The sequence below is a fragment of the Hyaena hyaena genome, unplaced genomic scaffold (genome assembly GCF_003009895.1).
Source record: "Hyaena hyaena isolate Hyena2069 unplaced genomic scaffold, ASM300989v1 scaffold_13, whole genome shotgun sequence".
Classification (NCBI taxonomy): Eukaryota; Metazoa; Chordata; class Mammalia; order Carnivora; family Hyaenidae; genus Hyaena; species Hyaena hyaena.
This window is the reverse complement of record NW_024080645.1, coordinates 534,995-549,993: the sequence shown is the minus strand read 5'-3', so window position 1 is coordinate 549,993 and position 14,999 is coordinate 534,995. Positions and strand designations below refer to the sequence as shown.

Below are 14,999 nucleotides of genomic sequence, written 5' to 3'. Positions count from 1 at the left end.
TTTGTTATCTGTAGGTAACTGGTGATAATAGTATTGGTATTTATAATACTAAAGAGTATTTATGAACTTATGATAAATCACATTGATAATGCATGATTTTGTAAATTATTAGGTGTGCTTTCATTTATGTGACTTTAGATTTATCATCATGAGCATCATGGGAGATGAGTGTTATTATGTCTCCAATAAAAAATGTATTTTTCCATTTTTAAGATGAGGGTTCTGAGCCCCCAGAAGGCATGTGAGACACAGCCAAGATTGCATTATTAAGGACTGGCCAACCCGGGACTTGAACCAAGGCCTCTGACTTCAGGCTGTGTGTCCCGTCCATCACTCATAATCTTTTGTCAGCTTATTTGTCTTGGGTATGGGCATCCTGATGGTGGGGGATGGTGGGAGGCAAGTCCATGTATTTATTTAATCTGACCGAGGACTGTTTGGCCTTGGTGCCTTCATGGCTGATGGATTCATCCCTATCCCCTTCAGCCATTTATTTTTATTATTATTTTTTTTTTTTTACAAACCCATGTTGGATGGATGAGTGAAAATTCCTGACCACTGCTGGAAAAAATAACTCCTCTTGATGTGTGAGTCATCAGGGTCATCTCTGTGCATAAAGGACAACATATTATGTTGAGGGAAGAACTCAAGGAATAAATTGGAAAGGAACCGAGGCATGGATGAAATTAGGGAGTGAGGGTTCCAGAGACACTGCTCATGTGTTCCTTTTTACTTAGTGACTCAAATCCACATTCACTGAATGGAGAATGCCTAGCATCTTTACCAAGAGGCAGTGGCATTGGATCTCTGCCCATGCTGTTGGCCTTTCAGCCTGTCTTCCCATCACCTGGGAATACCTGAGTTCATGGATGAGTCATGATCTTAGCTTTTCCAACTGAGCTGCTCAGGAGGGGAGTATTTATATCCAGTGACCCATTAGCCCATTACCCCATGATAGTCTTGTATACCCTACTTATCCTCATGGGCCTGAGTTCCCATGAGTCTTCAAAGGCCATTCTAGGGTCAGGGAGTACAGAGATGATCCCTTTGACAGTGCTGGAGAGTTTAGACAATACTGCTGTGATAGTACTTCCTTTCTTAGGATTTTACCCTTTCCTCGGGGCTGCTACTCTGGCCTGAGCATAGTAGACATAGTGATCAACAGTTCTCAAGCCACATAGAGGGCTGAGCTCCTGATGTACACTGATTAAAAACTACCTGAGCTTGGAAAAAGGTAAATACGTACTTATTTGTTTATGTAACACTGAAAAGCTAGACTATGTCACAGACCGCTAAATGCCAGACTGTTAGACTTGATGCATTGTATTCATTTCCATCTTTGTAGGTGGAAAAAAAACCTTAGTGGTAAATGAACATGACTGCTAAGGTCACTACCAACAACAATTTCTGAGATCTAATGCCGTGCCAGGCACTGGGCCAAGCAATCTCTGGAAATGTGTACATTATTTAATTCTTATAATAATTTATCAGGTAGGAATTATTACTGTCACCTCACATTCGGGGACACTGAGGTACTCGGCAAGGTTAAGTATCTTGTTTCGGGTTACCCACGAACCAAGTGGTAGCATATGGACTCAGGATCTCGACCATTATGCTTAGCTGTCTCCCAGCCTCTTAAAATCTCTTTCTAATTCAAGGATCGGTTCTGCAATAGTTTTCAAAAAGTGCATGATTGTAGTTCTTTCTTGCGTTGCCCTAGTGCTGATCAGGGACTCTGTCATAAGGAGCTAATTCGGGGCTCTCTTTTTTGGGAGTCTCATGTCTGGTTCTCCTGGAATGCCTGCCCCTTCGTCTGTAGGAGGCGAGGGACAGCGTTTCTCTGGGAGACATCTGGGGTCTGTAGTTGGCTGAATTATTGAGAGAACGTTCAGTGCTCCTTCAAAAAAATCATTGGATGCGAAATCAATGGTGTGCTGCCCTGGTGACCTGTTTCATGGAGTTTTAGAAACAGTTGTTCTTTGGATATATATTTAAAGAAAATGTCAGATTTATCCTAGAGGATCATGGGATTCTGCATTCATCTTTGCCTGGGATCAATATACTGGTGAGCTAGATGTGACTTATGGAGGAATGAAGACGTTCCCTCCAATATGAGTCAGTGTGTGAGAGCCACCATGTCCCAGAGTATTTTATTTCTGTCGTATTGTTAAATAAGAAAAAATTACATCAGAAAATAACGAAGCCCCCCTCCAAGGAGCAGTCACCCTGGTAGGGGTCTGTTTTTTGAGGAAGAATTGAATGTTGAAAGTGGAAAATTTATCTTTTGGCTTGGAGGGGCCTCATGTTGGCTTTTTGCTGTGGCTATGATTAAAATCCAAACAATTCCAGTTCCTGGCACATGGAAGAGGGGGTAGTATTTTCTTGTCCGATTTCCTGATTAGTCCACATGGCACCATCTGCCACGAGCCTTCTAGACTGCCAGGGTCTGCCCAGTGGAGCCTGTGGACTGGGGTGTAGGGCTGGGTTGGGTATTTCCAGGAAGAAACAATCTTGGCCCTGGAGGAGAGAGGCCAAGGGGAGATGGCTCTCTGTGCCGTGGCAGCCTGAAGATCACAAAGCCAGAAGCGTGAGGCTTTGAGCCGCCTTCTGTAGGAAGGGGTAAACTAGGGCATTCAGGGATTTGTCAGCACATTTCATTCTGTCACTGAGGATGTCTGCCTCCTCTAACCAGACCCTTCCCTGCAGCCCCCCCAGAAGATCCTTGATAGGAGAATGCATGCTGTTGGGATTCCCCATTGGGAGGACTGAGTGTCCATGACCTTTCCAGCAGTAGTAGAGGAGGAGACGAAAGAGCTATAATATTGAGCACCTGTTATGAACAAAGTCCTGTCTCATCCTTGGAGCAACCCCACATGGGAGGTATCATTATAACCAGTTTTGCAAACGAGAGGTTGAGGCTTGGCCAAGTTAAACAACTGGTCCCAGATTAAAGAGCTTGTAAGTGGTAATGGGAATTGGTATTATGAGAAGTAGCATTACCACATCCAGCTCTGCTATCTTCAGAGACCAATGCTCTTTCCTTGAACAGCTCAGCAACGCCACCTCCCACCCCCTTGCCCCTCCCAGACTTAACTGTCTCCTTCTGGAAACTGCTCTCAAGATGGTTATCTTTCCTAGTGGAACCACTGGGGGGAAAGCCCAGAGAGGTTAGCATCTCGGAGCCCTTGTCATGTGCTGGAGGTTTCCTTTACTCATTTCTCACTTACTCTTGTCAGATGAAGGGTATGGTCTAGGCTTTACACCTGGCCCATCGCCCCTGACCAGTCCAGGCTGTGTTTCTCTTATTGGGAGAACTGGAAACATCTCTCAGGACTCCCTTTGGAGTCCTCAGTCCTGTTTCAGTGGCACGGGTTTGCGGAAATTTGAGTTGACAGTGCACAGTTGCTCTGAGAAGTTTCTTCTATGTCAAGATGGTGTTTTTTTCCATACAGAGAGGACTGGAACTGTCTGTCCAGAAATCAGAGCGAGAATCATAGAGATTGTCTTCGAGATAAAGAATGAATTAGAAAGAAAAGAAGCTTGGATTCTGAATCCCATGACACAGTTTAGGCAAAGGCAAGAGGCACCAGAGGATCTAAACCCACAGCACAGAAAGCTTCCAGAAATACCCTAAGGACCATTAGTGTATCTTGAACAGGCTTCTCTTAATACCCTGCACACACAGAGCAGTCATGATTAAAACAGATTGGAGTATTTCATTCTCTTAAAGCAAAGTGATAATTACCTCTGGTATAATTTGCAGATTTAATCGACTTGGTAAAATATTAACTCGGTATCGGGGATGGGTTAGGGCTGATCCTGGCACTTCCTTTCTCCTGGTCTTGGGCATGATCACTTCCCATAGCTCCCAAAGAAGTCCCTGAATGATTGTGTCAATAGTAGTGTTACTGTAATAATAATTTCTGGCCTCTTTCCAGCCTCTTTCAATTCACAGAGCACGTTAGCGTGTGTTATCACGAATCCTCATCGCTTTGTGAAGGAGGGTCGTGCGCAATTACCCCCATTTGACAGACATTAGAGCGGAGTCTTGGAAAAGCAAGTTACTTGACATACTCATTTCCTAGGGTTGCCTTAAACCACCACAAATCTGGAGGCTTCAAACAATAGAAAGTGACTCTCTACTCTTCTGGGGGTCAGAAGGCCAAAGCTAAGGTATCACAGGGCCCCTCTCCCTTTAGAGGCTCTCAGGAGGAATCCTTGCACGTCTTTTCTGGCTTCTCATGGCTCTGTGGCTCCTGGTGTTCCGTGGCTTGTGTCAGTGCCACTCCAGTCTGTGACTCCCCTCTTCACATGGCTGCACTCCCTGTCTCTCTGTCTATGGTCTCTCCCTCTTCTCTTATTAGGACACCGAGTCATTGGATATAGGGTCCACCCTGAATCCAGAATGATCTTGTCTCATGACCATCCCATGATCCTTAACTTGATCACACCCTCAAAGACTCTTACTTCCAAGTAAGGTCACATTCGCGGGTCTTGGGGGTTAGGACTTGAACAGATCTTTGCCGGGGGAGGGGGAGGGGAGAGACACAGTTGAGTGTGCCATCTTTGCTCACGGTGACAGCTGGCTCAACCCAGATCTTTGGTTTGTGTACTTCTTCCACCATTGTGTTACCTCTAGGAGGCCAGCGACACTCACCTGGCCCTCTGGACATGCTTCCCTCGTTAACAGCAGGTCTGTGTCCCTTCTCCATTTTCCGCTGCCGGCCCCGGATTGCCATGGGCAGCTCTGTGGAGGGGAGAAGAAAGCCAGAGTGACGACTGGAGAGAAATCCGTGTTTTCTGAACACCTCATCGTAGCCTTGGTCATGCAGTGGGGGTCTGTGTGTGCGTGTGCTCGGGTGGGGCTGCGTTAATCTGTGGGAATCCCTGAGGGCCCTGCGATTGGGCCCCAGGCCATGTTTGGGTGAGGGCTGGGTGTTGCTAAGCTATGCCCTGGAGCAGCTGTTGCTGTATTATTCATGGGGCCGCCTGCATTATTGATGGGGCAGGGAAAGCCTGACTTCAGGATCCCCGAGACAGCCCCTGATGCCCGGGCTGAAGGGCCCTTCTCCAGAGACCTGACATGCGGGGACAAGAGACAGCATCATGTAGACTGAGGGCTGCCCTTCTTTGCTTCTGGCCCATCTCCCCCAGTCGGGGTGCGAAGACAATGGTTGGTTTCCTCTGAGGATGCCCAGGGCACCCCTGTTTGGAGACTCAGCATGCTTTCTGTTGTGTGTGTGCATCTTGCCCTCAAGAAGGAAAGTCCTAGGGATGCGGGGAAACTGAAGGTTTATTTTGCAGCCTCCAGGAGACTCTGGAATGGAGGAGGGGTATTATGGCACATCCTTTCTATTGGACCACGTCCTAGAGGAAAGGGATGGAAGGAAACAAAAAGCCATTAGTGTGCTTGTGCATGACAGTGTCGTCCCACCCAATTCTCTCATCAGCCTCAGGATGCTTTGGCGCTGTCGACCCTTTGTGGGGAGACACTGAGAAGTCCGGGTACACAGGGCAGGACTGAAGAAAGTGCATGTGGCCCCAAGCAACCCAGCCCAGCCCCTCGCTTGCTCATCTCTTCCACCCAGTGTAAAAATTTGTATTTTTACAACTGCTTCATAATGAATGACCACATCTTGTCAAGCGAGCACCTGGGGAAGACAGGGCTGATCTGGTCCAGTTTGCATATATGGGAGCATCTGGACCCTCGCTACCATCCCGGGCCTGTCCTCACCTTCCCCACGACACGAATGCAAACGCTGATCCACTTCCTTTGGCCTTCTTGCCCTCCACATGCTGAGCAGCCACTCTGACCCCCTGCATTCCCCAAGGAAGCCTCACACGAGGGTTAAACGGGGGTGATGCACATGGGGCGTTCAGTGTAGTGGCGGGTGCGTGGTATGTGCGATGCAAATGTTACTCCACTTTTATTTCTCAGCCCTCATTTCCTCCTGCCTACTTGTCTTTCCTCTCTATCCATTGTCTCGGCCACGGTGGCCTCTAGCCTTAATGCCAGGGCGGACATCTCCAAGGTCTGACCTCACCATTCACTTTGCTCCTCTAGGACCTCATCCTGATTCCTAATACACTGAACCTCTTCCTTTCCACTGGTTCCTTCTCTTCTGTTTTCAACTAAAGACCCTTCTCTCCGTCTTTGATTTCCTGTCTCCCAGAGCTTCAAACCTTCCCTTCCTTCCGCCTCCAGCAAAGCCCCAAATACCACCTTGTCTTCCTGTACGGTGCCTGCCCCGTCCTCCCTCGCCCCCCCACCCCGCTCTTAACCAGTCCACTCTAGGCCCTTATCAACCAGGCAGCAGTTCTCAAATGGGGGTCCAGGGTCTCCTGTGGGGGTCTCCAAGACCCTCTTGGGGAGCCCACGAGGTGCCGTCTGACACGTTCTTTGCCCTTACCACTTCCATTCTCCTGTGGGGGGGTGCCGTGGAATTTTCAAGAGCCCACGTGCCACGTGATAACATCATTGCTCTGATGACCAAGGGAGTTTATGCTAATACAGGGTCATGTTTGAAAATTTTCTATTTGAATTCCAAAATGGGAAATAGTAATAGATATAATCCACACACACAAAGGCTCTTTGAGGCCCTCAGTAATTCCTTTTAGAAGTTTTTAAGTTTATTTATTTTTGAGAGAGAGGGAGTGAGCAGGGGAGGGGAAGAGAGAGAGAGAGAATGAGAGAATCCCGAGCAAGATCTGTGCTGCCAGCCCAGAGCCCGACACAGGACTCAAACTCAGGGATGGTGAGGTCATAACCTGAGCTGAAACCAAGCGTCGGAAGCTTAATCGACTGAGCCCCCTCAGTAATTTTTAAGGGTAAAAAGGAGTTCTGAGACCAGAAAGACTGAGAACGTTGGCCTCGAGCCTGTGGCCTCCATGTGTCCGTGCGCGAGTGAGGAAGAGAACTCCCCTCTGGGTGCAGAGAGCCCCACACCAGGCGCTGGGTCTCATCAAGGTGTGCGGACTGGATTCCATGCCCCATTCATCCTTTCATCCCTTTACCCGGCGCTTTGAGAAATGCACGGACTCCACGGTGACTCCATGTTTGGAAGACCCCCTCACCCGTGCGCCACTCCGGCCCTCCCCTTCCCCAGTCTGTCCTGCACAGACCTGCTTTGTTCCCATCACATGCAGCTCCAGGGGTCTCACTGGTTCCCACTGCCTCCGGGGTGAATTCCAGACTTCCCGATGTTTGCTGTGGCCCCTGAGTCCTCCTCCACGTGGCCTACTCTCCCTTCCAGCTTCATTTCCTGGTGCCCCTTGATGTGAACTCTGTGCCCTGGCACAGCCTTTCTTCCCTGTTTGCCCATCTCAGCCTCCAGCACTGCTTTGGACTCTCCCCCTGGTCTCTCCCCAGGAGCCACGAAGTCGGGGGCTGCCGACTCCTCGGGGTCTCTGCTCACTCCCAGACAGGTGTGGTGGGGTGGAGAGGGCACGGGGTTTGGAGTCCAGCAGTGAGAGGAGGTCTCTCTTCTCTACGGGGACAGTGCTGGCTGTCTCCTAGGGTGGCTGTGGGAAGCAGCTGCTCGGGGAAGGTTAGGGCTCTTCTCCTTTTCTGAAAGAGAGCAGCATACTTTTACTTATTTAATTTTATTTTTTTTTATAGTTTATTGGCAAGTTGGTTTCCATATAACACCCAGTGCTCATCCCAACAAGTGCCCTCCCCCATGCCCATCACCCCCCTTCCCCTCCCCCCCACCCCATCAGTCCTCAGTTTGTTCTCAGCATTCAAGAGTCTCTCATGGTTTGCCTCCCTCCCTCTCCCCTACTATTTCCCCACTTCTTTTCCCACATCGTCCTCCGTTAAGTTCCTCCTAATCCACCTATACGTGCAAACATATGGTATTTGTCCTTCTCTGCCTGACTTATTTCACTCAGCATTACACCCTCAAGGTCCATCCATGTTGCTACACATGGCCAGATTTCATTCTTTCTCATTGCCATGTAGTATTCCATCCTGTAGATAAACCACATCTTCTCGATCCATTCGTCAGTTGACGGACACTTAGGCTCTTTCCATGTTTTGACTATTGTTGAGAGTGCTGCTATGAACATTGGGATACATATGCCCCTATGCATCAGCACTCCTGTGTCCGTTGGGTAAATTCCTAGCAGTGCTATTGCTGGGTCATAGGGGAGTTCTATTGTTAATTTTTTGAGGAACCTCCACACTGTTTTCCAGAGGTGTTGCACCAGCTTACATTCCCACCAACAGTGTAGGAGGGTGCCTGTTTCTCCACATCCTCGCCAGCATCTGTAGTCTCCTGATTTGTTCATTTTAGCCACTCTGACCGGTATGAGATGTTATCTGAGAGCAGCGTACTTTTAGACCGAAGGGCTATCATGCAGAGGTGCTGGCATATTCTACCTGCGGCCTCCCATGGGCTGGGAAACACGGATTCCTCCTCCGGGAAGGCTTTCTTCTGAAAGCTGATCATTTCAGATGCACGCTTAACTACTTTGGAATCCTATCTCTTGTCCAAAATATCCTGGTTATCCAAGTGCCCTTCCCTCTGGGCACCAACGGATTTATCTCCTTACTGGTCCAGAAAGAGAATCATGTCCTTCCTACTAATCTAGGCATTCAGATTTATCGGGTGCCCTTTACTTGAAGAGTCTTACATCAATGAATGCCATTCATTGTCCCCCTAATGAGATAACCCCTTTTAGAAGGGCAGAGACTGGCTCTAAGTCACAGGGAAAGTGAGTAGAGAAGGAAGGCCTTGAACTTGACATTTCCCCATCAGACGCTCCTCTTCACTAAGCTGAATGCCCCTGGAGAACAGAGACTATGTCATTCACCTCTGTATCAACAGCATTCAGCCCCCAGCCAAGCATGAACTGGTGCTTAGGAGAATTTTGTTGAATGAAAGAATTAAGCTGGTCCCAGGATGGGCTTTGAGCGGATCTTGGAAATAGCTAACTACTTACTCCCCAGAGAGAGTAACTTTCCTTCCTCCTTCCCTCCCTCCCTTCCCTTCTTTTATTCATTCAACAGGAATTTATTTGCCAAGCACAGTTATAGGTACTGGCGATACAGCAATGAACCAATGTCTCTGATCTCCATGGAGCTTAATTTTTATTTGGTGAGACAGATGATAAATAAGCAAATATTTATTTATTTATTTATTTATGTATTTTTTTAATATTTTTATTTATTTCTAGGAGAGAGAGAGAGAGAGAGAGCGAGCGAGCAGGGGAGGCTCAGAGAGAGAGGGAGTCACAGACTAAAACAGGCTCCAGGCTCTGAGCTGGCAGTCAGCACAGAGCCCGACGCGGGGCTCGAACCCACGAACCGCGAGATCATGACCTAAGTGAAAGTCGGACGCTTAACCGACTAAGCCACCCAGGCGCCCCAGCAAATAATTTTTTTAAAGTGATGCTGGGCAGTGATGAATTCTTGAAAGAAGAAAATAGTCGGGCGGGTGACTGGGCTGTGCTAGGGCAGGGGTTAGTGACAGCTCACCTATAGATGTGTTTGGAGGAGACCATACGATTCTCAGAGAGTCAGTCTGGCAGATATGTTATGGGCTAGAACTCTGCAGGAAGAAGGGACAGGCAATACGTGCAAAGGCCCTGAAGCAAGAGCAGGCTGGTCATGCTACTGACCTTGATGGACAGCAAGGTCAGTGTGGCTGGAGACGAGGAAAGGAGCGTGAGGTAGGAGATGGTGTCAGAGAGGTGATGTAGTGCATTGCAGACCCCGTGGGCCTTTGACTTTGACTTTCAATGAAATGGGAGGCAGCTGGAGGGTTTTCAGAACCAGAGTGGCCAAGCTGACATATTTAATAGCATCTTGTTGCCGGGTAGGTTAAGTGGAGTGGATTTCTTTTTTTCAAATGAGTTTATTAGTTTAAAAACTAGATACATTCGTGGACTTGTAAGTATGTTGCAATTTCTCTGCAGAGCTTGCTAAAGCCCTTCTGTCCTTGTCCCTGGAGAGCAGCTGGGGGCCTTCCCCGCCCTGGAGGGAGCTGGGCCACCTTGGGTTCAGGAGGTCCCTTCCCCTGTCATCTTGCTCACAGGAGGTTGGAGCAGAACTTCTTCAACTGCAGCTGTGACATCCGCTGGATGCAGCTGTGGCAGGAGCAGGGGGAAGCCAAGCTCAACAGCCAGCACCTCTACTGCATCAGCGCCGACGGCTCCCAACTGCCCCTCTTCCGCATGAACATCAGCCAGTGTGGTGAGTGAGCCGCCTGGCCCCAGCCTCCAGGAGGCAGCCCTCGGGCCCCGGGGATGGCCCTGCGCAGTACCCTGGAGCCTGGGCCTTCCCTCCTCCCCCCGCCCCCACCCATCCCTGAACTCCTCCTTGGGTGCAGACCTAGCTTACCGTTTACCTCCTCGGTCGTTCCTGTTCTTGCTGAGCCAGCCATGGGAAGGCTAGTTTTGGGAATGAAGACAGGGGTTAAGGGTGCCCCTTCTCAACGGACCACAGTCATCCTTTCTCTCTTGAGCTACTTGTCAACCAGATTCGGAGGCGTAGGTCTCAAAGTGTGGTTTCTAGACCTTCCTGTCCCAGGACCATCTAAGGTACTTGAGGATAGCAGGTTCCTGGGCTCAGCAGACTTATGAGATCCCAGAATGTCTCTGGATGGGTCTCGGGAAGCTGAATTTCTAGCAAACTGCTCATGGGAGTGAAGCGGGCTAACGCTGAGAGCGGCCAAAGTGGAAGGTGCCTTTTGACATGGTTGCTGGAACTGCCCAGCCTCCACCCACGAGGTCCGACATCTGCCGGGGAGATGGGGGGCTGGGGCCTTCCCAGAGCTCAAGCAGGCCAGCATCCAGCCCAGGGACAAAGTTTTGGTATTGAGTGTTCACTTCCCTTTCCCCTCCTCCTGTCCTCCCTCCCAGACCTTCCTGAGATCAGCGTGAGCCATGTCAACCTGACCGTACGAGAGGGTGACAATGCCGTCATCACTTGTAATGGCTCTGGATCACCTCTGCCCGATGTAGACTGGATAGTCACCGGACTGCAGTCCATCAACACCCACCAGGTAGGCGACCGAGCCTCCGGCCCCATTGGGAGGCTGGGGAGCCCTCACCTCTTAGTCCAAAGGAGGTAAATCATGAGCAGAAGCAAGGCTCGTGAGAGTAAGGAAGGGGAGGGAAGGTTGGTGCAGACTTGGTTTTCATCCAGCTGCACTCTTTCTCGCCAACTTGATCTTAAACGTGCCAATCAGTTTCGCAGCACCGTAGTTTTCTCATCTGTAAAATGGGCATAGGCTACCATTCACCTTCTAGGGTAACTGTGAGGATCTCCTGAGCTCTTGGCTCTAGAGAGCCAGGCACTTAGTGAGCACAGCAGCAGGAAACACTTCCTTTACTTGCTGCACAGCTTTCTTTTTGGTTCCTGAATGTGTTTGGGAGGTGGGTGAGGAGTCACTTTGTAGAAACTGACGACTCCTTTTTGTCGGGGCCTTAGACCAATCTGAACTGGACCAATGTGCACGCCATCAACCTGACGCTGGTAAACGTGACAAGTGAGGACAACGGCTTCACCCTGACATGCATTGCGGAGAATGTGGTGGGCATGAGCAATGCCAGCGTCGCCCTCACCGTGCACTGTGAGTGGCTGCCGTTGGGGAGGGCGGTGCAGGAGGCAGGGGCCGGTATTGTAGGAGTCAGTCCCTGGCCAGTAACTCCAGAAAGGCTGCCTGTGTCCCTCAGAAGGTGGTGTGCTTCCACCTCCTCTGTGTCTTCGGGACACTCCGAAGCTGCCCCAAGTCCACCTTCTGTTACCCCCTAGAAGGTCACGGAAGGAGCCCTCCAGGTGTGCTGGACCCAGGAGCCTTGGGCAAAGACAGCCCTCCCTTCCCCTCCTGTCTGCCCCCAGTCTTTTCAGAACCGGGTGGGGAAGAACTGGGATTGCCATCCCGGGGTCTGGAAGGCTGCCCTGGGACGCGGGAGACTCTGAGCCCGGGAGTCAGCCGATGTATCCCTCCGCAGACCCTCCCCGCGTGGTGAGCCTGGAGGAGCCGGAGCTGCGGCTGGAGCACTGCATCGAGTTCGTCGTGCGCGGCAACCCGCCACCCACGCTGCACTGGCTGCACAACGGGCAGCCGCTGCGGGAGTCCAAGATCACGCACATGGAGTACTACCAGGAGGGCGAGGTGTCCGAGGGCTGCCTGCTCTTCAACAAGCCCACCCACTACAACAACGGCAATTACACCCTGATTGCCAAAAACCCGCTGGGCACGGCCAACCAGACCATCAACGGCCACTTCCTCAAAGAGCCCTTCCCAGGTGAGGGCAGTGCGGCCTTAAGGTGCATGGATTCCTTCCGGGAGCATGCGCGGTGGGGCGTGGATGGATGGATTCCTTCCGGGAGCATGCGCGGTGGGGCGTGGATGGATGGATTCCTTCCGGAAGGATGGGAGGGGAGGGGGCGGGGCAAGGACGGCTTCCTTCCCGGAGGGGGCGGGGCAGTGGTAGAGAGAAGGCTCAGCTCTTCATCTTTGGGTCACCAAACTCACCCTGGGGCATAGTCAGCCCCCACCAGCATTTTGTGTAAATCAGATAGAGCTGCTGTTTCTCATCAGGTGTCACAGAAAAGCCAGCCCCCGTCAGAAGTGTGCGGTTGTGCGCCTATGGACGTGCCCCGTTATGGTAGAGAGAGGGACTCAGAGTTGGACAAGAAAGACGGAGAATCTCTACCCAGCCCTTTATGGGTTGTGAAATTCAGGGCATGATAGTTTGCCTTTTTGAGCCTCAGCTTCCTCATCTGTGCAGTGAGCATGATTATACCATTATAGGACTCCTGTAAGAATCGCATGGCTCTTAAACGACTTAAGGTGTGCAAGGCTCATGCCATAGGCTTTGTCCTGTAATGATGGTTCGATGACCTCCCATTGTAGGGGCTTCAGGGCCTCTCCAGTTCCCCTCTACATTTAACAGATGGGTGCACTGAGCCTCCCGCTTGCTGGTTAGTAGCAAGGCGGTGAGAGTGTAGGCGTCCAGCCCTGAGCTTTCTCTCTCCTTCTGTGGTGAGCTCATGAGGGAGTCCCTGAAGCCATCAGCCGGTGGCGGTGCTAACGCTAAGTGGACCAAGGGGTGGTAATTGAAGTATTGAAGGAACTTTGTTTGCTCGGAAGGCGACTCTGTCTTTTTCTGCCTGGGCTTCAGGTACTTGAAGGTACTTCAAATACCTTCCTAAGTGGGAGGAGCAGAAAACACCCAAAGAGTTTCGTGCACATGTTGGTAGCATCTGTTCGTAGGTTCAGAAATTGATGGGGTTCTGTCAATGAAACCCGGTGTCTTTGATGACCTTGGTGGTTTCTGCTGGGAACAGACTGGATGACCTTCAGTCTCCAGATCTCGGGGGTTCTGCTGAGGTTAAGGGGATTGTGAAGACCGTTCTCACGTGTGTGTGCACACACACACCCACACACACGTGCACACACTGTGCTGCATCTGCTTACATGCAGGTGACTTCAGAGACCACACATAACAGAAGTCGCAGCTCCAAGAACTCTTATTTATCTCAGTGCAGGGAAACCCCCGCTGGAGGCTCCAAGAGGGAAACTGGAGAAATGAAGCTGCGTGGGAGGCCACATTCTTGCCGCTGAGGCCCCGGGGGAGGAGGGCGGTGCACGGTCGCTCCGGTGAGGGTCCGGAACACACTGGCATTTAAGACCATGGTGGTCCTGTTTGGTCCGGCACTTTGAGCCTCACCCCCGGCGTGCCTAGCAGAGCCCTTTGGGACTTTTGCCGCCATGGGCCACACCATCCCTGCTTCCGGAGCTGGAAAAGTCCCAGGGGCACCGTGGAAGCAGCAGCTTTCAGATGCAGAGATACTTAGCTCTTAGGGGCCACACAGTCAGGCCAAGCCTTTTGCCCTGCCTGTGTGTCTATTGATGAGAGAATGAATTCTAGTTTTTAAAGAGGAGAGTGCACGCTCCCTGATGGGCAAGGAATGAAGTTCCCTGAAGCAACATCTTTCCAAAGAGAAGCTCCTGGGCCTAGAGAGAGCGGGGAGTCCTGGAATGCTCAGGAGGGAGGGTGAGTCACTCTGGGCTTCTCCCCAGGGATGCTGTCCTGAGAGCAGTTCTCTGCATCTTCCCAGCCATACAGATACCCTTTCTGTCCCCAGGAGACACAGCAGCCCCTTTTCAAGGTCTCTGGAGATGCTTGCCACCTTATCAACTCTCCTTAGGCCAGTGGCCCTTAAAGAGGGGTCCCCGGACCAGCAGCATCACCATTGCCTGGGCGTGTGTTAGAACCAGATCCATGAGTCCTGCCCAGACTTGCTGAACCAGAAGCCCTGGGGTGGGGCCAGAACAAGCCCCCAGGCGACTCTGTGCTCCCTTATTTGTAATCCACTGTCTTGGTGTCTGATGGGCTGTGGCCACAGGAGGCGGGAGGGAGGAGAGAGTCACAGAGAGGCTCGAAGGGAAACTGCCCACCCAGAGGCACTTCCTCAGAGCCACTTGAGCCCTGCCAGGGCCGCTCTGTGTGGAGGTTTGCTTGTTTTTTTTTTGTTTTTTGTTTTTTGTTTTTTTTGCAATTGTGAATTTCCACTTTTATTTATTTTATTTATTTTTTATTTTTTTTTACAAATAGTTTATTGTCAAATTAGTTTCCACATAACACTCGGAGGTTTGCTTGTTTTATGAATCTGAAGGAATCAATGCATGATGAAAAGGCAGTGACAGGGAAAAGATGGGCCAGCCATGTCAGACGACAAAACGTCTTAAACGTTCAGGAGAGTAAATTATCTAGAGGAGCGGGCAGTCAGCCTTGTCCGTGCCGAGCCCTGGCTATAAGGCTGTCTGTGGAGTCTTGCTCTTCTCTTTTGCGAAGAGGGTGTTGGGATGTCCTATTTATACTTATCACAGGTAATCCTCTCTCGCTCCCCGGCAGGCAGAACATGGAGGTTAAGAGCGAGGGTTCTGAAATCAGACAGACCGAGGTGCAAATCCCATCCAAGACCCTGCCAGACAGGTGGCCTGTGCTCCTAGAAAGGAGCTGGCATGGTATGTGATTGGCGT

General features: G+C 50.6%; 1 protein-coding gene across 3 annotated transcripts in view; it reads left to right on the top strand.

Annotated features, from left to right (window-relative positions):
• The window catches only part of NTRK3 (neurotrophic receptor tyrosine kinase 3), a 292,308-nt gene that overhangs the window by 125,564 nt on the left and 151,745 nt on the right, over nucleotides 1–14,999 (top strand). For all 3 annotated transcript variants that reach the window (XM_039217016.1, XM_039217007.1, XM_039217000.1), the window contains exons 5-8: nucleotides 10,038–10,195; nucleotides 10,864–11,006; nucleotides 11,435–11,576; nucleotides 11,959–12,255. In XM_039217016.1, the coding sequence (XP_039072947.1) occupies nucleotides 10,038–10,195; nucleotides 10,864–11,006; nucleotides 11,435–11,576; nucleotides 11,959–12,255 (740 nt within the window). The remainder of the gene's footprint in view (nucleotides 1–10,037; nucleotides 10,196–10,863; nucleotides 11,007–11,434; nucleotides 11,577–11,958; nucleotides 12,256–14,999) is intronic.